The 24,617-nt window shown below is 34.2% G+C and overlaps 2 protein-coding genes and 3 non-coding genes across 5 annotated transcripts; 3 read left to right on the top strand and 2 right to left on the bottom strand.

Moving 5' to 3' along the window:
- Window positions 1–481: 481 nt before the first annotated feature.
- On the bottom strand, window positions 482–18,698 carry LOC111024951 (polycomb group protein VERNALIZATION 2). Its single transcript, XM_022302776.2, has 15 exons — window positions 18,475–18,698; window positions 14,436–14,610; window positions 14,106–14,161; window positions 13,187–13,251; window positions 11,594–11,646; window positions 10,894–10,947; window positions 10,756–10,815; window positions 7,960–8,006; window positions 7,749–7,873; window positions 4,285–4,555; window positions 2,638–2,686; window positions 1,627–1,710; window positions 1,387–1,466; window positions 1,145–1,234; window positions 482–849 (listed from the first exon to the last, which is right to left on the bottom strand). The coding sequence occupies exons 2-15, from the start codon at window positions 14,556–14,558 to the stop codon at window positions 714–716; spliced, it is 1,293 nt and encodes a 430-aa protein (XP_022158468.2). The 5' UTR covers window positions 14,559–14,610; window positions 18,475–18,698; the 3' UTR covers window positions 482–713.
- On the bottom strand, window positions 17,189–17,291 carry LOC148208767 (U6 spliceosomal RNA). The gene has a single exon (XR_015788621.1). It is a non-coding gene; the product is annotated as a U6 spliceosomal RNA (small nuclear RNA).
- Window positions 18,699–19,417: 719 nt separating the features above from the next.
- Window positions 19,418–19,490, top strand: TRNAE-CUC (transfer RNA glutamic acid (anticodon CUC)). Its single transcript has one exon. It is a non-coding gene; the product is annotated as a tRNA-Glu (tRNA).
- Window positions 19,491–20,812: 1,322 nt separating this feature from the next.
- Window positions 20,813–20,885, top strand: TRNAE-CUC (transfer RNA glutamic acid (anticodon CUC)). The gene has a single exon. It is a non-coding gene; the product is annotated as a tRNA-Glu (tRNA).
- LOC111024952 (pentatricopeptide repeat-containing protein At4g16835, mitochondrial) lies at window positions 20,839–22,680 on the top strand. The gene is given in 5 exon segments (XM_022302777.2): window positions 20,839–21,069; window positions 21,072–21,262; window positions 21,264–21,957; window positions 21,960–22,372; window positions 22,374–22,680. Coding segments are annotated over 5 exon segments (1,608 nt in total). The 5' UTR covers window positions 20,839–21,005; the 3' UTR covers window positions 22,620–22,680.
- Window positions 22,681–24,617: the final 1,937 nt, after the last annotated feature.

The following is a 24,617-nucleotide window of genomic DNA, read 5'->3' on the forward strand; positions in this document are numbered from 1 at the left end:
ACTTTTATACAATATGTTACCCACTTAATAAGTTCATTGTATCCAAGATTTTTCTCCTTTTTCTTTTTCCTATTAAAAGTATAAATCGAAACCTTAAACTTATAATTAGATTTTGACAACTTTTTTTTTGTGAGTTGAACAATTTAGAGGTTGAAAAATCGAACCATTAATCCTCGAGATGGTATTAAAGTGCCTTATCCACTTAAAGTTGCACTCAAATTAGATAGATTTTGACAATTGACTCAATAATAATAGATATATAATGAAAATTCTTATTTATAAATAATCCACAAAACAATATAGGTAAGTTAAATAAATATAGTTCAAATATTTATTTTAGTTCATGTACGTTCACTTAGGTCATCCCTGCACTTTCAGAATATCTATTTTGATCCATTTACGTTCAAATTTTACTCATTTTAATCACTGTACTTTCAATATGAACTCATGCTAATTTAAAAATAGTTCGATAAATAAGACATTTATTACCATCTCAAAGATGAATTTTTCGATTAGCCACGGTTGCACTCAAAACTCTACTATGGGGTGGATCTTTCTTCGTTCAATATATATATATATAATATTTCTTCATTCAATAGAAGTTAGGAAAGAAAGTAAACTCACATGAATAATGAATGTAAAGGAAATAACTCCAACCTATAAATGATTAGTTAATGAACAATAAGAATACTAGTCGAAGAAACCGCTAATCGTCATCTCTTTCTGCAATTTTTCGTCGCATCCGAACTCTCATCTTTGAACCCTTCAAGAGTTAAATTACAGTTGTTCATGGTAGAAGCATCGAGAAGGCCGTGATTCCAGAGCTTGATCATGAATAACCTCCAACACCTGCCAAAAATTGAACAAAGTGAGATCAACAGGAAGAAAGCCAACACAGAGATGTGCATTCATGTATATTGAGTCCAAGTGATTCAGCACGCAAGAATGTCAAATTTGAAGCCTGACTCGAAATGGAGCCGTTCACCCACTCTTCGAACACAAGAAGAATGGACCAACGAGATTATGTAGAACCCAAATAACTAGAATAATATTGAAATATGTATTCGAGCCTAACAAACATCACAATGCAAACCTACATCAAAACTAGCCACAGAAATATGCCAAATTTTTGTAAGAGAAATACCAAAAGAGAGCCGGAGACAAGACGAGCTCTTGCCCGTGAAGTTTCGAGAATGCTTCACACGCCCAAGGAACATGACCATCAGCCAGCACCCTGGTAAATAGCACAGATAATATACTTACTTTTGTATAGGAATCACGAGACCGCTAGGTAAAGTATTTTAAATGCTGCAACTCAGCTCAGTTCGGTACCATGTCGAACGAGTATTAAACAGTATAGAGAAAATAAGGTAATGAAAAAACAACCTTTGCTTTCTTACAAAGGAGTTCCATAGATGCATAAGCCGCTTTTCATCTTTGGTGACATCCACAAAATCATCAAGCATCTGTAAATTAACACCTCAAGTTGGTATTGTAAGTTTCCACAAAGGCCAAAAAAAAAAAGATTTAATATGATTGTAATCACATCCAGATCAAATATTCCTTACTGCAGATTCCGGGCACAAACAAGTCAAACAATAGTCACTAGTTCAAAGAAATCCATACCCTTCGGTCTTCAAAATCCGCAATGTCATCGTCGACTTCATCCTCACTATCTTTGTCAGATAGTACTTTATCTAGTGCCATAGGCTTCATTATAAAATAAAATTATTAAAAAACAAAATTGAAACAGTGATGAGCAAGAAATAGATTTCATCCAGACACAAGGGACTGACAAATACATGGTAGCATACAGGGAGAAGAATGGGAGCAAAATAGGTGTATGTGTTAGCTAGAAGACTGTAGCTACACTTCAAATTTTCAATTACCAGAACAGAACCTGGAAAGATCATGTAATAAGCCCCAAAATACTTGTCCAACACTATTTAAGAACGAATTAATCCAAGTATTTTTTTTTCTGAATAATAGTGACAGGAATCAGTAATGAAATGTTGATATTATATCTAATATATTAAACATCTTACTGTAAAGGTATCTATAAAATATTAAATTTACCATAACTCATCAATTTAAGCTTTTGAGTTGAGTGGTGATTTAACAAAATACCAGAGCAGAAGGTCCTGTGTTCAGATCCCTCTAATGTCATTTCATCCCTATGTAATATTGATTACCACTTGTTGCGTTTTGTACAAATTTCGAAGCCCACTAGTGAGGGGATGTCGAGATATTTATAAAAAATTAAATTTATTGTAACCTATCAGCTTAGGTTTTTAGGTTGATTGGTGATTTAACACTTACATATATTCTTATATATTCTGACTACTAAATGTAAAAGATCCAAAGCTGGTTCTGAATGGGAATTTTCCTCCTCTTACAAACAAGTTGCTTGGATTATTTCCCTAATTGAGACTTGGTTCAAATTCATTTCTTACGGTTCTCTCTACAAGAACTAAACTGAACCAAATCGAACTGATCATTAATGAAACCCACCCCAGCTCTGGATTCCACCACCCCCCACCCACCCCTTCCAACAGGAAAAAATCATTCTTCATATCGTCTGATGCTACACTAAAAAGTAAATTGACAAAAAAGTAACATGAAAAATAAAGATCATACCTGAACCCTGTGAGAGTGATAAAACTGCCGTTTCTGCAATAGCATGCGGCTGAAAAAACAAAATGAATTGGACGTCCTTATTTAATGGCATACTCAGAATTTATAAACCTATGCACGACTCTAGAATTCAAATAAGAACTTGAAGTTTGGATTTCATTCTCACTGTAAAGCTAGTAAACACGAACATGAACATGATATGGGTATGCCAATATACATGTGTGTAGGTTTATATGTATATACTTGATAAGAAACCGACTTTTCTTTCAGACAAATGAAATAATATACTATGACATATAAAAAAAAAGCTCAACAAAAGGAAGCCAAGCCTACAACAAAAAGGACTCTAATCCACAAGAAGAACATTTAACTGATAATTACAAGACTCCTTTGTAACCGAGTCTAACAAAGAAGTATTAGACCTTATAAACTCCCAAGTAGCCTATCAAGATATCTCCAACCCTAAAAAAAACTCTGTTGTTTCTCTCAATCTATATACCCTACAAAATAGCGCAAAGACATGTCTACCAAAGAATTTTGTTCTTATCTCGAAAAAGGGGATACATCAAAACCTCCTCTACCACACCCTGCAATCTCTACTTCTTGCCCTGGAGACTCCAAAAGGTACCCAAAGCTGCCCTCATAACGACTGAGCAAACTAGCAGTCCAAAAGGTATGCCAATATAACTTAAAACCACTCTATTTTCAGAACAGATAGTTTGCAAAAATACTGCCTCAACCACCCTTTTCCAAGAAAGAATTCATCAATCCGAAAACTCAGTCTATAACATTTAGGACCCGAAGAAGATTTATTGGTAGTCACAATTCAACACACCATATACTAATCTAAACATGGCTAGAAATGAATTCATGATACTGCTAGCCACAAAATGAATGAAAATATCTGCTAAAATATAATTATCTAAACTAAATTAAAATTATAATAATACAACTAAAGTGAAATAGTTAAAGTATTTCTCTTCAGTAATATCAAAGATTTCATATATAAACCCATGCATCATCATTCTTTTTAACAAGAACAAACGTTTCATTGATAAATGAAAAGAAAGATCGCTCAAAAATACAAACTCCGAAAGGAGTGAAAGAAGGCAAACGAACCCTAAGCCCATGCATCATCATTAGAAGTATTTTTCTTCAGTAATATCAAAAAATGTTCACAAGCCCAGCACAAAAATGTTTAAATATGCATAACCCAAAGTGAAGTCACCATGTATGAATTCTTTCGATCGCTAAGTCAAGGCATCTCAATGATGCTCACTTTTTAATTTATTTGCGAATTATTCTCTTGGAATCACTCATTCATCTTGGGATGCTTTTATTATATTTTCTTATATTCTTTTGACTTTTTAATTTTTCGTTTTTGGAGTTTGTATCCTCCAACATTTTTGTCTTTTTCATTCATCAATAAAAATTTTGTCTTGTTAAAAAGAAAGAAAAAAGTAAAAAAGTCACCATGCAACCAGCTACATGGTTAAAGCTCTATTTTAGCGACCCTCCAACTAGTTTTAGTACAGAAGGAACCAGTAAAACAAATAAAAATTTAAACTAAACAGGTTAACAACCCAAGACTACATGAAAATAAAGCTTTGATATCTGAAGAAAAAGCCAGAAAAAGAATGGTGAACATACTTTCTAGGGTCTCGTTCTACCGTCAATTTCCTTGATTTGGCTGGTTGTAAAGGATCACTTCCAGACAGTAATCTGTAACATTCAGGACCCGTAGAAGAATGATTGATAGCCATTGAGACACCCGGAATACTTGAGCTGGATGCAACACGTTCAATGCACTCTATAGAGGTAGGACATTCAGGACCAATATTTTCTCCTTCTTGCTGTGCATTCTGCAAATAAGTCTCAATCGGGAATGAATGGCTGCCCTCTTTTTCACAGGATACCCCATCTAAATACAGACTTAATTTCAGTTGAATTGCCAAGCAAATTTTTTGTGATCATATAGTTCAAATTCCACGAGTGAAAAGTGAAAGAAGAGGTAATCCATATAAAGTAAATAAGATAATGAATAAACTACAACTTGATATGATACAAGTTTTCCAGGTGAGTGATATATACTATCTATCAATGAATTTAAAATATCTCACACAACTAATTCATATGCTTTTGAATTAGGTGTACATTGAAAAGTAAAATCCTCAACCCCCTTTTTGAATTTAAGTTTTAATGTACTTCTATTTGTAGGATAATGTCCTATTTAAAACTGACCTTGGACTTTTAATGTATTCTATAGGTTGTGAACCACGAAAATCTACAGGAAGTGATATAATGGAACATCCTTGGAACCCCTTTGTTAACTAAAAAAATACTAATCAAGGGGAAAACTCGTTAAGAATTTTAGAAACAGGTAAGGAGAAATTAGTCCCGTTGGAGGGGTTGAAAACAAATTTATTGGTGGCATTCAATAAGGAAAGAGGAAATTATTCCCTAGATATTGTACCGGTTGAGGATTTAGCCATAAATGAAGGAATAAAGTCAGTCTCAACTAAGCCATTAAATGAAGAAAGAGAAAGTACTCTTCCAAAAAACGTTTTGGGTCCTTCAGTCGATTATAATGACTATTTACCTCCCTCCTTATCACATGGGGTTATCAACACTTCTAAGATTCCAGCCTCTTCGCCTTCTTCTCCCAAGGTTTCTCGTGGAGAAGAATTTGATTCAGACTATAGTATAAGCAGTCCGGATTCTCCACCGGTTGCAAACTCTTTCGAAATTCCAGATGAAGTCTTATGCGAACAGTCGACGGAGATAGACTTGCAAAAGCTATTTTGTGAGGCACAAGAAGTTGAAGAGCCAGCATCAATCCCTTCATTCTTTAAAGAAGCAGGTATTAATTTGGTCCCTATTACGATTCTCAATGAAGGTGATCACATGGAACATTAGAGGTTTGGGTAAGGACGATAAAAGATTGAAGATTAAGAAGCTCATCCAGAACCTCACTAGCTGTGTCATTGCCCTAAGCGCAAAGATTAGAGGTTGGAAAGGAACTCTCGCTCCTTCGAAGATAAAGCTAAGTCTTGGGATTCTCTTTGTAATAGTGTGCAGTTTTTAGCTTCTTGGTGGTGCACTAGAAATACGAAATTCTTTTGTAATTATAGTCTCTCCATGATTTTACAAGATTGGAGTGCTTTTGTGTGATTTGTTTCCTTTTTTCGTGGAAGGGGCTGCCTTTGCCCCTGTCCGTAGGCTGTTCTCTCCTTTTGTTTGGTTCTTTAGTGAAATGTTTCTTATCCCAAAAAAAAAAAAAAGAAGCTCATCCAGAACCAATGTCCAGATATAGTTTGTCTATAGGAAACAAAGTTGCAGCAATTCGATCCTTCCTTTTTTTATCAAATCTTTGTGGAGTTCTAAAGTCATAGGATGGACGACTGTTGATTCAATTGGAAAATCGGGAGGTATTCTTTTAATGTGGGATGAAGGGCGGATCAGCGTGAAAGAAGTCATCAAAGGAGGGAGTTTGTAAACAAATTGAAAGGAAGATGAGATCTTTTCTTTGGAATAGTGGGTCTTCAGGAGCCTTAAACCATTTGGTGAATTGGAAGCTTACTTCTAAGCTGATGGATGAGGGCGGCTTGGCAGTTGGTGGCCTTTCTAAGAAGAATTCTGCTCTTTTGGCCAAATGGGGTTGGGGTTTGGATGCGAAACAGATGCCCGGTGGCGCAAAGTGATTGTTAGTGTATATGGTGAGTCTGATTTGAGTTGGTCCTCGGGTACTTCAAAGAATGGCTGTCTTAGAAGACCTTGGATCAACATCTCACGACATTGGTCGCAATGGAACCAGTTTTCGGCCTTTAAACTTGGTTCTAGTGTGTGAATTCTGTTTTGGGTTCATAAATGGATTGAAGATCAGCCTCTTAGGGATAAATCCCCAAAGATTTTTAGGCTTCCACTTCTTCCTTCAGGACAGTGGCTGTCTTTTGGGATTCGCAAACCTTGTCTTGGAAAATTCATACGCGAAGATTATTAAAAGATGATGAGATGGAAGAATATATTTCATTATTGTCCTTGCTACATTCTTATTCTCCTAGCGATATACCGGAATAGCGGATAGCAGAAGATGGTCTTTGGACAGCTTGGGGATCTTCACTGTTGAATCAATTTGCAAGCAAATTCAATGTCAAAAGTCTTTTTTAAGGCTATATGGAAATCCAAAAGTCCAATAAAAGTGAGTTTCTTTACATGGATTCTTATTTATGGGAAGGTTAACACAATTGACGTTCTACAGAAGAAGCTCCCAAATATCAGTCTCTTACCATCAGTTTGCAATTTTTGTTTGGCTAATGAAGAAAGCACGGTTCATATTTTCTTCTTTTTTCTTCTTTTGTCCTTACACAAGACAGTGCTGGAATTTTCTGCTAGAAGAATTCATTTTGGCATGGGTTTTGGGCAATGAGATGGCAGATATTTCAAGTCAGCCCCTTATGGGGCCCACTTTGGATCCCAAAGCTTCTTTTCTTTGGCTTAATGGAGTAAAGCCTAAAGGCTTTAGTGTATCAGCTGTGATACAAAAGACATCTGAGGATTTTTTAAGATAAGAGGCAACCTCCTTCACCACGCTTCGATCTTGTTAAATATAAGGCTTCGCAATGGAGTTTTCTATCTCCCATATTTAAACATTATTCTCCTAGTTTGATTTGTACGAATTGGGGTGTTTTTGTCGCACCATACTAAGTTTTTCTTACTTGCGTTGTTCTTGTTCTTGTTTTTCTTGTTTTTTACTTGTATCTTCACTCGAGTTTGTATCTTTAAATATTTTTGTTCCTTTTCATTATCTTAATGAGAAGTTTGTATCTTGTTCCAAAAAAAAAACACGCTTAGTGAAGCTTCTATTTCTCCAGTCAAAAATTTCTAGAAATTAAGCACCACTAACTCGAAAAAGCACAAATTATCAGTCAAATTATAGGAAGAATGTCAGAATGGCACATTTGCATAATCTTAGTTTGCTGTTCTCCACTTCCGTTAGTAAGACATGAGAAACAGAAATTTATCACTCCCTAGTCCTCTATGTTAAATGAAATAACTGAGAGAACTGCAAAAGAAAAAATAAAATACTTATGGCAGGTTAAAGAAAAAGAAATTACCCGCGTTATTCCCAATAGACCCATTGGCACCTTCAGCGGCAGGTCTAGGTGAGTCCATCTCCAAGAATTGCACATAATTCCCATTCTGAATAGAGTTCTTTAACTTGCGCTTTCGTGGCCTTGAACTGGATATTAAATTGTCAAATATTTTGATAGAACAAGACAAAGTGCCAACCAGATAAATCTAAACGAAGAGGTTCAGAAAGCATACCCGAAGAAAAAAGTCTGTATTTGCGGGTCTACTCCATCTGCTACAGCCTGCCAAGAAAAGCATATTAGCAGCCTTCAACAGAGAAGAGGCCTCCTATATACCAGACCAAAATTGTAGAGGTTGGAAAATTTTCTATCCCTCACCCTCCGCAACAGTACAAACACTGGAGCAGAATTCCGTGCAAAGTGATAACATTTTTTTTTGTAACTGGGAGGCGAAGCTTTGCTCCCCTATGTCCAGGGGCACCCGCACCTGCCCCAAGGCCCGAACCCAGGAAGCATCGAGGGTTTTTGGTATTAAGCTCACCAGTAAGTTCGTATTTGAGACCTCCAAGCCAGTATGATCAAGAGACCCCAAACCCTTGCCAATTGGATTGCCCCTTAACACTAATCAACAAACGTTATTAGAAATATGAAGTATCCTTCTGCCCCAAGGGATAGCCCGATTGGTAAGGGTTTGGGGTCCCTTGGTCATACTGGCTTAGAAGTCTCAAGTTTGAATCTTCTAGTGAGTTAAATACCAAAAACCCTTGATGTCTTTCGGGTTCAAGCCTTGAGGCGAGTGTGGGTGCCCCTAAGTATAGGGAAACAAAACTCCGACTCCCAGTTATCAAAAAAAAAAAAGAAAAAAAAAAAGTATCCTTATGAGATAGTACAAATGAAACAAAATCTGTGCAAGTCACAGACTCGATGTACATGTGGGAATTGGCCGAAAAAGGATTTTTCATATATTTATGCTTCCTTCCTACTTTTTTCTCAATCTCACTGTTACTTATTTTTCCGCTCTTTTTCATTCCGTAATTCTTTTGATGCTGAAATGAGTGTAGGCCTGTAAACTGTACCACTACCTACCAAATGTTATCATCAGATAACTACTGAGTCAGATTAGTTTGTTATTCTAATTGGTTAGTTGAGTTGAAGACAATAACTAATAACCGCTCAACTGATCCACTAGCCTCACTGACACTTGATCTATAGAGCTTTTATCAATTCAAGAAGGAATGTTTTCTTCATGCACCTTTCCTCTGGTACCAACTTGTTTGGTATTAACTTGATTGAGTCTTTGAAAACCTTGGTTCTGATAGCAACTTTCCAATGCCAAATTTAAAGGTGAGACATTCCAGCGATAATAAGCTTGTACTTCGTTAGACCATGCCAACCATGTTCGGAACTATGGAATAAGCAGCAATGGAAGACAGAGAACCAATAATCAAGTGGTCATTTATTACTTAGAGTGGCTACTAAGAGCCCATTATTCCAGTTTCTTATTTCTCATTTCTGTTTCTTGTTTTTTGCATCCTATTTTTAAAAAAATAGAAATAGAATTACGTTTGATAATTATTTCTAGTTTCTTATTTTTTTATTATTGAAAAAATAAATAGAAACATGTTTGACAACTATTTCTTATTTCTTATTTCTTGTTCTCAAAATTTTAAATTAAAAAAAGAAAATTAAATTTTTATTTAAATATTCAAAATTTTCTATCTTATATTTATTTTTTATATCTATTATACATTTTATAAGCCAAGAATGATAAAATAATTTTTTATTGCTTTAGAAAAAATAAAAAATGAGAACCAAAAACAAGAAATTTTATTTTTTTGTTTCCAAAATTTTACACAATTTTGAAAATGTTTTTTAAAAATGAGAAACGAGTAACACCAATAGTTACCAAACATTTGCGTTTCTCAAAAACTAGAAACGAGAAATAAGAAATAAGAAACGAGAATGGAACGAGCAGCCAAAAAGAGACTTCATCAAAACACAGGGAAGAGAGTTTTCTTCCTCTTTCCTATTTTTCCTCAGGAAGCACTCACACACTTTCATTTACTAGTGTACAAGGAAAGAAAAGTAAGGAAGATCAATGGATATTCTAGAAAGCCAACCTGAGCATAGCTCAACTGGTAAGGCACCTATCTCCGACTAAGAGATTATGAGTTCGAATCCCCACCCTCACATATTGTATTCAAAATGGATATCACAAAAATTAAAAAAAAAATTATAAATTTCTTAACGGAACTTTAGTAATAACTTATTTAAACTATAAACTATCATTTTAAGCACATAATCGATCATTTAAAGTCAAACATATGGATTAATATGAAAATAGATAATACTGAAGGTTAATAAATTATACCATTACTATAACAAAATTAAAAGACAATAATAAAATAAAACAAACTAATTGAGATAAAGAGGGACAGAGATAGGAAGAAAAATAAGGAGAGAAATTATGGTAAAAAATGTGAAAATAATATAAAAATTAAAAAGAAATTAAAAGAAAAGAAAAAGGTGGGAGAAAGATAAGTGGCATGGTGGGAGAGGAGAGAGGAGAGGAGAGAAGAATTGTCCTGCATCAGAGAAATTTATTGGACATCGATAGAGAGATTGGAGAGGAGTTGTTTGTGTCCCACATCTAAAGTTCTCGTGGTTGAGAACTTGGGCTTGTACTGCCAAAGTAAAAGAAACACTGCAGTTAAAATATTTTAATGGTTTGGGGTTGATAACTCTAATATACCCATGAGATATCAGGGATAGATCAACAAAATTTCGTTGATATTGAATCATAATATCCACAATATGGGGAAAGAATGATTCTTCTCTCTCATATCGTTGTTGATAGGTAAATTTGGGTGATATATCGCGAAATTTGTCGATATTTTCACCCCTTTTGAGTCTAACCAAGCATTAATTCACCAAATGTTCCGTAACTTCCTTTTGTTTGGCATGATAACAATAAGAAAATCAAAATTATGAAGTAGAACCATCCAAAAAAAAAAGAATTTTGAACTCTTACCTCGGATCTAAAGACATCAATTTTCACAGAGACATTCACTGCCTGATATTCTTCAGACACCTACACGTTAAATGTTACTTCACAAACCACAAAATGGCTCGATAAGCAGCAAACATCTAGACATTGGAGATTACCAACCCAGTATTCAAAGTTGAACAAATCGTGGGAAGAGCATAAGTGGTAGCGCAAACCCTAAAAGATAAGCACAAGGGTTCAATCAAGGATACCACCAAAGAAGCAACTAAATCTTCAAATCATATGAATTATCTCAAAGATATGAGCAAGCTAGAATTAATGCTATCTAAAAACACATATTATCAACAAAAACAAGTATAGCAAAAGAAATACTGGAGTAAATTAATAACAATATGATTCAATCAATCGGAACCAACTTGATGAAAATGTCATCATGAGCAGTACAAATGTAGAATATATCTGCACTACACAATTTTTTGTAGCAACAGCTACAGACTTCTGTTAGTTTTCAGGTGGTTATCTCATTCAGTTAGGTCACTTCACACTTATCATAACGACTAAGTTATTGGATAGTTATTTTCCATTCACTCCTTTTGGAGTTTGTTTCCTTGAAGGAAGATCATACAGTCTGAATGCCTATATATCTGTAGATATTAAGTTCTCTTAGCAGCGTGATTGAAAGAGGACATTCATAATAAAATATACGTAGAAGGAAAAAGTTAGATAAAAGGCATATTTGCTATGAAATTGATTTCCTTAGAAACTTGCATATGAATTTCAAACCAAGAACTCAAAACAAGAAAAAGGTCACGATACAAAATTTCAACTCACATTTAAGGAAAATTATAGTCTGAGTGCCTACCTTAAAGCTTGCGCATAGCATCAAACAAAATGGACATGAGAAGTCTTCAGTCACTACATGATTAGAGAATGAAATTGGGATCAAACTATACGTTCACGTGCAAAAAACAAATTGTGTTAAACAGACGTATTAGTAGATATTTAGTGGATTGAGGTCCAAAAATATCACAGACATCTTGCAATGATGATGAAAATATCATAATGGGAAATACATGATATATCAAATCCCAGTGCACCCTCACGCCCCTTGGTGAAGAGGGGTTTTGAAAAATGGGAGTGTGTGATTGGAAAGATGAAAGAATACTTCTTGAAGAAAAGAAAACTACATGTATTTACAGATAAAAAAAGATTACTTCTCATCTAACTCAACCAGAAACAATGGAACTTAACATCTACAGATATCATTAGCTCTAATGATAAGAACTCTTTTAGTTCCAACGGTCCCATCAATGTTGATGAAAGGATCTATTACTGACTACTACTTATTTTTACAGCTCAATTGAAGACATCTAATAAATTAATACTACACGCATAGGCAAAAGGGGGGAAATTGATATAAATATCAATTTTGTAATAAAATCCTTGGTCTTTATAAAACCTTGTTTCTTATCAAAAAAATGTTAGAGAGTAAAAGGCACATGTATCCCTAACTTCAAAGAGTAATAATGAACCTGAATGCGATTTACTCCACTAATGCAGTGTACTTCATACATACATGTGGATAAATTAAGCATCACCTTTAAAATTGGGAAAAAAATGTCCCTGGCTAGCAACTGGGTTTTCTTTGTATACTGCTCTCTCATGACTTGGTCATAAAACAAGGAATAAAGGATATATTTGAAAATCATGTTTCAAAATAGTTTTTTATTTCAAAAATGAAAAACATTTTTTGGATACATAATTGATGGCAGAATAATTTTTAAAAATGGTTTTCAGGTCTTGTCAAAAAAAAAAGGTTTTCAGGAAAGAGAACCAAAAAAACAGTATTTTATTGTCTCAGTGTATTTTTTTCATATTCTGTTAAATTACAATTCATATACAGTTATTAAAATTAAAATTAAAAAAAGAGCATAATCTGCTTTAATGTATTATATTTGTAAATTAGTATGGGGATGAAATAAATAAAGAACAAAAATATCTTCCAAACAAATTTCAAAATTAGAAATAATAGAAAATGGTTTTAAAATATTAAATTTTATGGAATAATTTGAAAAAAAAATTAAAAATACACCCATCGAAAGCACTTTTTTCTTTTTTTTTTTTTTGATAACTGGGAGTCGGAGCTTTGGTCCCCTATACCCAAGGATACCCACACCTGCCCCAACCATCAAAAGCACCATTTATAGCAATTATTGATTATATGCTTGCACGGAACATATGATTAACAGATTTATGGTTAACTTTTCAGCACATAAAGACCATACATAGAATCCATTACCAAAAATGATCAAAATTTTATCGTTCAAAATACATGAATGGCACTATCAAAGACATGTCTGTAGGGTTCATAGCAATTGCAAGAAAATGGCACTATCAAAGGCATTTCAAAGACGAAACCATTCGATGTTTCACACAAAGAATGGCGGGGAGATACCTTCCGTTTTTCGCACAATGTTGTTGTAGTCCCTATAGTTGAAAATTACAACTCCAGTGCTCACCCTGTACATAAGGCCAATATTATCTGTCACGCACCCATGGGATGTCAAGGAAACCAAATTCACTATAGAATACCAGAAAGGATGAGGGCATAAGAGAACAATTTCACTCTCTTTTAACTTAGTTGACAAATAGATCTGCAATTCTCATATGTAAGCTTAGTACGATACATGAGCCAATGGTGTTACCATAAAGACACTTTGATGTCTCCATGAACGAACGTGTTGTTCTTACCATTCTATGAAACATAAGAGACTGTTCAAGTATCGTCTTTAAAAATTATTTTTAAGAAAATATTTTATACGTTAGCTATTTAGAATTATTTTCTATTGTTTTAATTTTAAAAGACCATTCAGAAAGATGTTTCTGTTCTTTTGTTTCCATCTATTTTATCTCTACATGAACAATAAATTTAACAATAACAAAAACGGCAAAACAGCAAAATACTATTTTTATTTGGAAAATTGTTTTAAGAAATTATTCTGCCAAATAAGTGCCACATAACGCCATCAAATATAAATTCTAATAAAGTCCATATTTAATATTTATTTTTGCCTTTTGATAACCGTGAGTGGCTGAGTCAGCTTGCACGCACCCGACTAATCTCACGAGCAAGCACTTGACCCTACAACTTTTGGTCGGCAAAATCCATATCTAATATGCTATACATTAGTAATGTATTAAGTGCATTTGAATTAAAATAAATATCTTGTGATCAAATTCAGATCAGAGATCTCCTCTAACTAATGAATAATAGCTACAAAGTGTCAATTCATGAACTAAGCAACTAAAAAAGTAGCCAATAGCCATCTGCCAGAGGTTATCCCCTTCATTCAATATGAAAATGAACATCTAACCTCTCTTTTCGCCTAGCTTGTAACTTGTAAAGCAAACAACGTCGAAGAAAAGAAGGCTGCAACAGAGGAATTAATTTCATCAGAACACAGTCAACGTTGCTGAGTACATAAATGTTTGTTTTTAAAAGAATGAACTTTCAAGTACATAATGGCAACTAAAGGGCTTCATAATTTAAAGCATGTGAATATTTTACTTCGAAAAGCTTCAATTCAATGCGAATAACTTAATGGAAATTTTGTACACAAAGAAGCATAAGGAAGCTGATCCGCTAGAAATCAATAGAATATAGAGTAAGAAGTAATTTGATCATAGAAGATGCATCATATTACATTGTTAAGGGAACGAAGATGAAGAATGTTGTATAGTTCAACTGGTTTGCAATATATTAGGAGACTATCTTCAGCTGTAGTTGCCACTTCTAAGGAATGAACGTGGAAGTTATCATGGCACATCTTGAACTTTGCAAGTGATTAGTTAAGAATGATGAGAAAAGCTACCAGATCTCTGTTAAAACCACAACAAACGAGTGTTAAAATATCATATCAACTAAAGTTTTATAATAGAATTAAATATCAAATCAAACCATCAATCAAACAAACACTAATCTTCACATTGGCTGTAAGAGTCAAATATTTTTTTCCTTTTATTTCTTTATAAGAAACAAATTTCATTGAAAGAGTGAAATACCCGATGCCTACAAAATAAGAAGAAGAAGAAGAACACAAATCTTCTCCAATTTAGGAAGGTTAGACCAACTAAAAGAAAGAAGCTAATAGAGTCCCAAGTCAAAGAATTCATCATCCTAAACAATTCTACGATATCATTCCAACTAAATGCACTTAAGTTGGCTAGTGTGGTGTTGCACTAAAGGATTTTAGCCTTCCTTTAAGTCAGAAAAAATGGAAGATCACCCACCATAAAAAGGAGATAGGAGAATGAAAAAACAAGTGACTCAACATCTTTATTGGTCATTTTGAAGAAACATGCCAACTATGGGAGATTGCTTTCTTCGAAGTCCTTAGCTTGATTCTGTCTGCAGTATTAACACCACCAAGAAAAAAGTTCATAAAAAACCTTACACTTCTTTCAGATTTCATTCTTCTAAAGCACCTCAACAAGAAGCATAATATGGCTAGAAGAGAACCACCAAGCTTTGCAATGAGAGATTTCGCCAAGGACAGCAGTGTAGACCAAAGGGAAATAATCTTTTATTTCAAACACCTAAAACACTATTTATACTATAGGATGCGTTTAACCAAAACCTAGCAAACTCCTAACAAGCAAGTCACTAGTCCAACGGCTAGTTACTAACGGCCATATTGAGTCATTGACCAATGACCATTAATGATTGACTAATTTACAAGTATAACCCTACATCAGATAGGGTCTAGAATCGCTCCATCGAAATCATAAAATGAATTATAAAATCCCACTTTCCTAAGAGAGTGCATACGCATAATCCACTCCTCAACACCCATCCCAATCGTTGAAAAAGAATTTAGAGTAAGATTCCACCCATTTGATTCATAATTTCACATTGCATTGATGGTAAAACACCTTTGCTACCTGCCAGCCATGTTAAATAAAAAATAAGGAGCTCAATCCACATTGCACCAGAATAGTTTAAGCATTATTTTCCACATAAGGTAGTGAGATGATATCTTGAGCTGATACGCATTCAGGACCAATGAGACAAATAAACAGATTACAAGTTCCTTATAGATTACTTCTCAAATACAATTTCTTAAAGGAATGGCTGCATAATGAAAGCGCAACATGTCCCAAATCTCTCTAGGTCACGACAATTGCCAGTTTAAAATATTCAGCAACCTCCCTAGCCCTTAACAATATTCAGCAACCTCACCCATGAGCCATGATTCTGTGCTAAAAGAGGGACCAAAGGAAGGAAGAGTGATCCACTCATTTCTCATTTCCATTGCACATCAAGCAACAAACTAGGAGCACTGTTTTAAAGAAATCAACCTTGAGCTAGGGATGGAAAAAGTCCCCACATGGTTGGGTCCCATGTAGTCCTACACCAAACAAGGGAAATTGTTTCCTCAATTTTGAGCACCCTTTTTTATCAACAACCAAGTCATATTTGAAACAATTCCCTTGCTCCAAATGTAAATCAAGAATTCAAAAAGGGTAAATAAAATAATAGAGATCTCAAAATCAAAATGCTAATTGCTTTATGTTGCATGAAAGTAAACTTCAAGAAAATAATAAATATATTTCATAATATCTTTTCTTCTTTTAGCCACTTATGCCGAGTAACAAAATGATTGCATTCTAGACCTAGATTGTCAAATTTGTCTCACTGTTAACAAAACGATATATTCAGAAAGATAATATCATAAAACTGTGAGTTCCCATATTTTATTCTCACCCTTCATCTCATTGTAATCTACCCATTTTCTCATTGCGGTCAAGATCATCTACTGGCCTCTCCAGCTCCTCCTTCTTGTGTTTTAACTCTCGAATTTTTCAGACTCACTTCCAAGTTTTCAACTTTAAAATATATTTTGAAACCAAGCCTTCCTAGTTCCTTCTATGCTATATGCTACCGAAAATTTCTCCACAAATTTTTTTAAGCCAGGATGGAAAATTCAAGAGCTTTCCATCCTAAAAGGAAAAAGTTTGCTGAGCTAGAGATCCAATTTCTGAAAGAATTTTTAGAATGGTCAAAGACTATCCTTGCCTTCTTCACCACTCTGACATCCATAGCTGCCCACTTCTAGGTTACTATGTGTCAATAAGTAGTTGTGTCAATTTTCTCTCAAGTTCAATTGCACAAGTATAATTTTCTATGGAAAACTCTAGGTACATTCGTAATCCTGACTTTTAATGAGGCCACATAGTTGCATTTCAATTACCAACTCAACACCACCTCCGATCGACATATTGTAGTATTTGCTTCTCAAAATTCTCCCCAATAGTTAAGATATCATAGATATTTATAATCTATACATCCAACTTATCTCTCAAGTGAAACTTTATTGAGAGAGAGAGAGAGAGAATGTGCTCTTACCTGTAGCACTTTAATCTTCCCTTCATCCCATAAGGTTACTATGTCAAGACTCGCCTTCTGGACCATTTCTCGATTTGCGTGTGTCATCCTTGCGCAGGGACCATGCTAATCTTCTCTATATCGTTCCAATTTTATTGGATGTCCCCAGAGGGACATCAAGGCTCACCTTCTGACCAACTAGAACTTCACATCAATTTAATAATTAATCTACACATCAATTTAATAATTAATCTATCTACCTTCAGTTGCCTATCACAATGCAACATTTGGGCACATATTTTTCGTCATTTCTTTTATACCAACATCTTCCTCATCGTCCATGTCCCTAGCTACCAAACTGAATGTTTTTATAACACAAGAGGATTCATGAATATATACACTAGTTTTCTCATCCTACGTAATATAAACTAGATTCTTCAACTCCCTTACATCAAGAGCAAGACTCTTTCTGCGTAGGTCCTAGTTTTTTTTTTTATACCCATGAGTCTTCGAGCCAGCTTGCACGTGCCTTGATTAATCTCACGGCGCAACCATCTGATCCTACAACATTTGGTACTGGAAAAACACGTAGGAATTAATTCCTAAGGTAGATCCCAGATTTTAACTTTGATCAAGGAGTATAATGTTGATTTTCTTGGCAATCATAAGGAATTTCATCTCCTGAGCTACACAAATAATTAAAAATCCCAAAAAACTGCTTTACTTCAGCGATATTTCACCAATAAGTTATTTCACAAGGCACTAGTTGAATCAGGTCAATCTCTCAACATTTCACATGAATTCAGATCAACACAGTGGGTAGATAAGTACTAACAATAATGACCAATCAGCACTCGGTGGCGAGCTGAAAATAAGGAACAATAATAAGACAACTCTCAGGCAATGAATGATCCACTTACTGAGTCCCACAACAAGGAGGAGGAGGATCTTAAAGATGACTTTGAAGTTCGTAATCCTGATTTTAGTACCGCACATAACATACTAAATAAGTAGTCGTTCAAAACTAGTGACTGCCAAAAAAATTTCAACACTTCTACGAAGATAGAGACTATTCTGCACCCAACTTCAACATGTCCAGTCAAAAGAGTTAACAACAGCTAACATTTACCAAAATTCTCCAGTCCAGAGGGTTTCCCGCCGAGCGGCTAGAACAAAGTCAGACTTCATCATTGGAAGAAAAACAACAATTTGAAAACTTAAGGTGGAAATTCCAGAGCAAAATACAAAAGAGGAACAAAATTCTATCCCGATGAGGTTGGAGGAGGATAAATTACAAACAGCGGCAGAGAATCAAACAACGAATGCAGCCAAAAAATGGGAGTCTCTTTTGACCTTACCGGAAACAATGGAACAGGCAGGCGAAGCCATTGGAAATTCCGGGAAAATGTTTTGATTCCAGAATTGCGGCGTCGTTGAACAGTAGAAGGAGAAAACGGTTGTTGGCTGGAAATCTGAACGGCAGATCGGAAACGGCTCTCCCCTCCAAATTGATGTTCTTCCGGCAGCTGAATTTGCTTGATCGACACCGCGTCGCCAAATACGAATTTTCAAAATGTCTACAGATAAAATAATAATTTGGGGAAAAAAATCAATTTTTACCTAAATAGGAAGGTTTATTAATTTTCAAGTTTAAATCCTATTTTAGGAAATTTTAATTTTCTTTCGTACTTTTAAAAATGGTCCAATTTAATATTTATTTACAAAATTCTCATAAACTTTTTAATATAATTTTATGACTACATCTCAAAAAAAAAAATTAACGAGTCAAGTGTCATACTAAATTATGATTATAAAAAGTGAGATAAAAAAAATGAAGGGACCAAAATATTTAATTTTTAAAACTACAGGGACTAAACTAGACGTTTTGAAATTATCTTAAATAAAATAAACCAAAACTAAAAATACAATAAAAAGAGTACTTAAACCTAATTTTTAAATTAACTTTCAAATTTTTAAATTTCACAATTACACTAATTATAAATAATAATAATAATAATAATAAATAATCGTTTCAAAAGATGAAAAAATTTATCAATTTGTAAAATATAAAAAAAAAACTTTCTATAAATTTGAAGCACATGTCATTTAGTTAGATAAAATATAATCAAAATCTTAAATTATAAAATAAAAAATAAAGTAAAAAAAAACGCACGACGTGCATTACACAAACTAGTCTTTTAAAGTCAAACCTTTTCTTTTCCCTTTAAAAGGTCTTTTGTCGAATTATTTGCAATTGTAATTTACATTTGTATATCGTCATTATCAATCACTTATCAACATTCCGTTGTAGTCTAGTTGGTCAGGATATTCGGCTCTCACCCGAAAGACCCGGGTTCAAATCCCGGCATCGGAATTTTTTTGAAACCTTTATTACTATTATTTTTTCTTTTTAGAAATTTCATTTCCCCATTTTCATTATTTTATTTTTCAAAAAATTCATTTTCCCCGTTTTCGAGGCCACCGTGAAGAACCCATTTTGGTTACCCAAAAAACGTGCTAGGACTTTGTTTGCATTCCCGAACTCAACACAAAATAGTTATTTTTTAAAAGTATATGGACTAGAACGAATATTTTCAAAGTACATGACTAAAATGAACAAAAATTGAAACTATATGAACCAAGATTAATATTTAAAAAATACACAAGACTAACTAGTATCTTAAAAAGTTTATCAGTTTGTAAAATAAAAAATAACTTCATTAACCTTTTTATAAATTTAAGCCCGTGTCATTTAGTTAGATAAAATATAATAATAAATTATAATAATAAAGTAAAAAGAAAAAAACGCAACGTGCACAAACTAGTTTCTTTTTAAATGTTTGTAAAACCGAAAAAAAAAACAAACAAACATACGTGGTAATTTCACTAATAATGTAATTTTAAAAACAAATTATAAAAATATGGTAGGTTAGAAAGTAACTTTTTCAAAATGTAAATAAAATAAATTTAAAAAACAATCGATAAAATACGATAAAGAGAGTCAAAATCAAAATAGCAATCATTAATCGCCATTTAGGGATTGCCAAATTAGAGAAAACGTAGCAGTAGGTGGCGAGTTAGACTGAGGAGTCACGTACAAGACACGCAATTTCATTTATTTTAGAAATTACGTCGATTTACTAAACAAAATTATTTAGGTATTTTTCTTATTTATTGGCCTGTTTTCCATTTTTTTCTTTTTTCCTTTCCCCCACCCTCTATTTCTTCTTATTCCCCTTCATCCCCTTCTTCTCCACCACAAAGTTTGCCGCTACCGACCACCACTATTTGCTACCGTTTTAGATGAGTTGTTTAGTATCTGAAACAAAATGGTCCAGATCTAAAACGGGTGTGCGCTCGACAAATCTGACCAATTTTTTTAAGGAATAAATTTGTCTCTAGAAAGAAAAAAAAAAAAGAAAAAACAGGCAACGGAGGGGATGGAGGTCAAAGACCATGGAAAAATAGAGAAAAAAAAAAATACAACGCGAAAATCGTTTCGGCGTGGCAAACACATGGCTTCAGCGAGCCAGCATCCAACGTATGCGAGTTTGGCCTAACTTGCATCCACTAAATTACGCTATCTTAGTTTTGTATTTTTCATTATTAAAAAAAATCCCAAACCTATTTAATAAAATTAATTTTTTCCGTATTTATTAGGGTATATAATTTTATTATCATCTGCTTTAACAACAGTCCGTTGTAGTCTAGTTGGTCAGGATATTCGGCTCTCACCCGAAAGACCCGGGTTCAAGTCCCGGCAACGGAATTTTTCATTTTTTCCCCATTTGAAATCCGAGTTCAGAGTTCTGCTATTTCAGAATCTGCCATGATCTGCGAAAGAAGCTCGAAGCTCAGCGCTGAAAATGGTATTTTCCACTCATGACAAATGATCATCATCAATCTTAGAATCGCGAGGGCCTACGCCCAAATTTTTCCATCTTTATTCCTCCATTAGTTCCTGTCCAGAACCTCCATTCCAATTCAAATGAAGAATCATCTTCCGGCCACCCATCGCGAAGAACCCATTTGGTTTCCCCCAATAGCGTGACCCCAAAAGTACGTTTTGCCACCGCTTCTGATGTTGTTTCGTTGAATAAAACAATCACCAGTTTAGTAAGAGCTGGGGATTTAGACTCCGCCCACGGGGGTGTTCGACAAAATGCCTGTTAGAACCACGGTTACTTGGAATTCTATATTGTCGGGATACTCGAAGGTGGCTGGGAAAATGAAGGAAGCCCGTGAAGTGTTTGATAAAATTCCTCAACCAGATTCTGTGTATTATAACATTATGCTGGCTTGTTATTTAAGAAATTGTGGTGTTGGGGCTGCTTTGGCTTTCTTTAACAGGATGCCTGTCAAGGATATTGGGTCTTGGAACACGATGATCACGGGATTTGCCCATAATGGGCAAGTGCGGGAGGGGTTTGAATTGTTTTTAGTGATGCCGGAGAAGAACGGCATCTCGTGGAGTGCTATGATTTCTGTGTACGTGGAGCAGGGAGATTTGGATTCCACTGAGGAGTTGTATGAGAAAGCGTTTATAAAGAGTGTGGTTGAGGAGATGCTTACTGGATACGTGAAGTTTGGGAATGTGGACTTAGCTGAAAGGATATTTCATAAGATGGATTTGAGGAATTTGGTCACGTGGAACTCTATAATAACGGGATATGTCGAGAATTGTCGTGCCGAGCATGGTCTAAAGCTCTTCAAGGCAATGATTGAATCTCGGGTGAGGCCAAATGCTTCGAGTTTGAGCAGTGTCCTTCTTGGTTGTAGCAACTTGTCTGCTTTGCCTATGGGTAGGCAAGTGCATCAACTGGTGAGTAAGTCTCCTCTATCCATACTTCATTGATTAGCATGTATTGCAAGTGTGGAGATCTAGATAGCGCCTAGAAGTTGTTTCTCGAGATGCCAAGAAAGGATGCGATTACTTGGAATGCCATGATTTCAGGCTATGCTCAACATGGCACTGGTCGAAATGCGCTTCGTTTGTTTGACGAGATGAGAAATGGTGGAACGAGACCAGATTGGATCACGTTCGTTGCAGTTTTATTAGCCTGTAACCATGCAGGCCTCGTCGATATCGACGTTCAGTATTTCCAGTCTATGAAGGAGTTCAGAATCGAGGCAAAATCATACCACTACACATGTGTGATCGACCTTCTCAGTCGAGTTGGTAGGCTAGACGAATCAGTAAGTGTGATTAACGAGTTGCCATTCAAGCCTCATGTCGCAATCTTTGGAACCCTTCTGGGGGGCCTGTAGAATCCACAAAAACCTTGATCTGGTAGAGTTTGCAGCCAATAACTTGTTAGACCTCGACCCCATGAGCGCCATCGGATACGTTCAGCTTGCGAATATCTACGCAGCAACGAGCAAATGGGACCGAGTGGTACTGAAATACAATGCTCCAGCTCCAATAATTAGTATTGAAATACAAAGTCTTACATTGGTTAGGGAAGAACATGATCCACGTATATGGATAAAGACAATTATCTAGTATGAGACATTTGAGTGAAACAAAAAAATAAAGTCATGAGGGTTATGCCCAAAGTTGGTAATATCGTTGTCCTTGACAATGCTATTAACATATATCTCGAACCAAGAGATCGTGAGTTCGAATCCCCACCCATTTTCAAACAAAAAATATAAAAAGTATACATAAAACTTTTGAGATGCGGTGACAACTAATACATCACGTCTTATGAATTTCAAAATGGTCGTCTCTAGAATTAAAACACTATTCAACGTCCTATTTTTTGAATAAGTTTGCTAAGAAACCTATTTTAAAAACAAATTTAGTAGAAGGCGTTAAAAGAAGAAAAAAGAAAAAAAAAGGTCTTATAGGCAAACAACGGCCAATCTCTGAAAAAACGGCAATTTTTTAAATCTAATATTTTTGAATTAAGAAGCTCCAGTTTTAATTTTTTACTGTTGTTTGAATTATGTAATAAATCAATCTTAGAACCAAATAAAAAATTGTGCTCCACAGATTAGATATATAGTTGGATTAAAATTGTTCTATAGTGGAATGGTCTCATTGGCTTTTTGATTAATCATATAGTTGGCTCGCGTTCTCTTTTATGATCTCCAAAGTTGTCTTTATTAATTAAAACATATCTATTATTGTTTAAGAATACTTACAAATGTCTTTCAATGTTTCATATTCATATTAGAGTATTTGGCCTCTCAATAGAGATCCCAAGCTTCTTATTTATAAATAAAAGCAAGCACAAATTTTGCATCGCCCATAAGTCTATATTCATCCACTCCAATTTCATTAGGATACCCAACTTCATAGAGTTGTAATGTTAACCTTCAAAGGACATGTTTTACTAGTTCATTAATTACCTAAAAATTAGTTCATTAACTACCTAAAAGTGAGTGATTTTAAAGTAGGTCTACCTCCAAATTCGTATGAACATTTCATCCAGCCACTATCTCGATAAGAATTTTTCAACCCTGTTTACCTATGCATAAAAGTCAATTACACCATATTCAAATGAACTTTACCATTTCCACTTCGGTTATTTCCGTGTTCTTGCCGTACCTTATTTTGCTAAGCGATCTTAGTGGTTTATATTGGAAATAAGTATATGTTGAATTTGTATTGGATTAATTTATAAATTAATTTAGTATTGGATTAATATTTCAAAATTAGGCAGGAATCGAGACCAGGTGTAACTTGAGTTTACGTCTTGAGATTTGTGAATGATTTATTTTATAAAATATTTTTACTTATATATTATTAAAGAGTTATAAATAAATTATATATTAGGCATGATTTAACATTTCTACTGAGATTGAAGGTATGGTTTAATTTGAGATTTTAGAAATGTTTGAAGCTTATAGAATGTTATTAAAAAAGATAGATTTCATAAATGGTTTTATAATTTTAGAAATGGTTTGAGAAATATAATTTTTTGAAATATTATTAGCAAGATAGATTTGAGAAAGTATAAGAAAAATTCTTAGAGAGAAGAAAAAGGAGAGTTTTATAGTATTTTTTGAAATTTGTTTTCAAACCAATAGAGGTGATTACTCGCATGCTAAGATTAAAAATAAAATAAAATGACAAAATTTTAAATTTTCGATTTTCAAATTATAAGTATAAATTCACAAAAACAGAAATTTTGAACGACTCAAAGTAAAAAGCTATAGATTGAGAAAAGAGAGGAAAAAAATATATTTTTGAGAAAATTTAGAAAATGGGACAAAATTAGGGAAAATTAAGTTGGAGAAAAATGGTTATAGAGAAATAAAAGTTTTAGAGGGAAAAAAAAGAACTCGACTATGATACAAGAAATGCATAAAAATGTAAGAGAGTGACAATTGGTAACACTAATATCTTCTATATTTGAACGTGTGGGATTTAATCTTGATGCGATCATATATTAATTTTCAGTAAACAAATCGAAAATTTTCATAAACAACAAACAATGAATGAGAAAATAGAGATGTAAATAACTGATTATATAGAAGAGAGAGAGAGAGGAGA

Source organism: Momordica charantia (assembly GCF_013281855.1).
Source record: "Momordica charantia cultivar OHB3-1 chromosome 10 unlocalized genomic scaffold, Mcharantia_2.0 BLBB01000010.1, whole genome shotgun sequence".
Classification (NCBI taxonomy): Eukaryota; Viridiplantae; Streptophyta; class Magnoliopsida; order Cucurbitales; family Cucurbitaceae; genus Momordica; species Momordica charantia.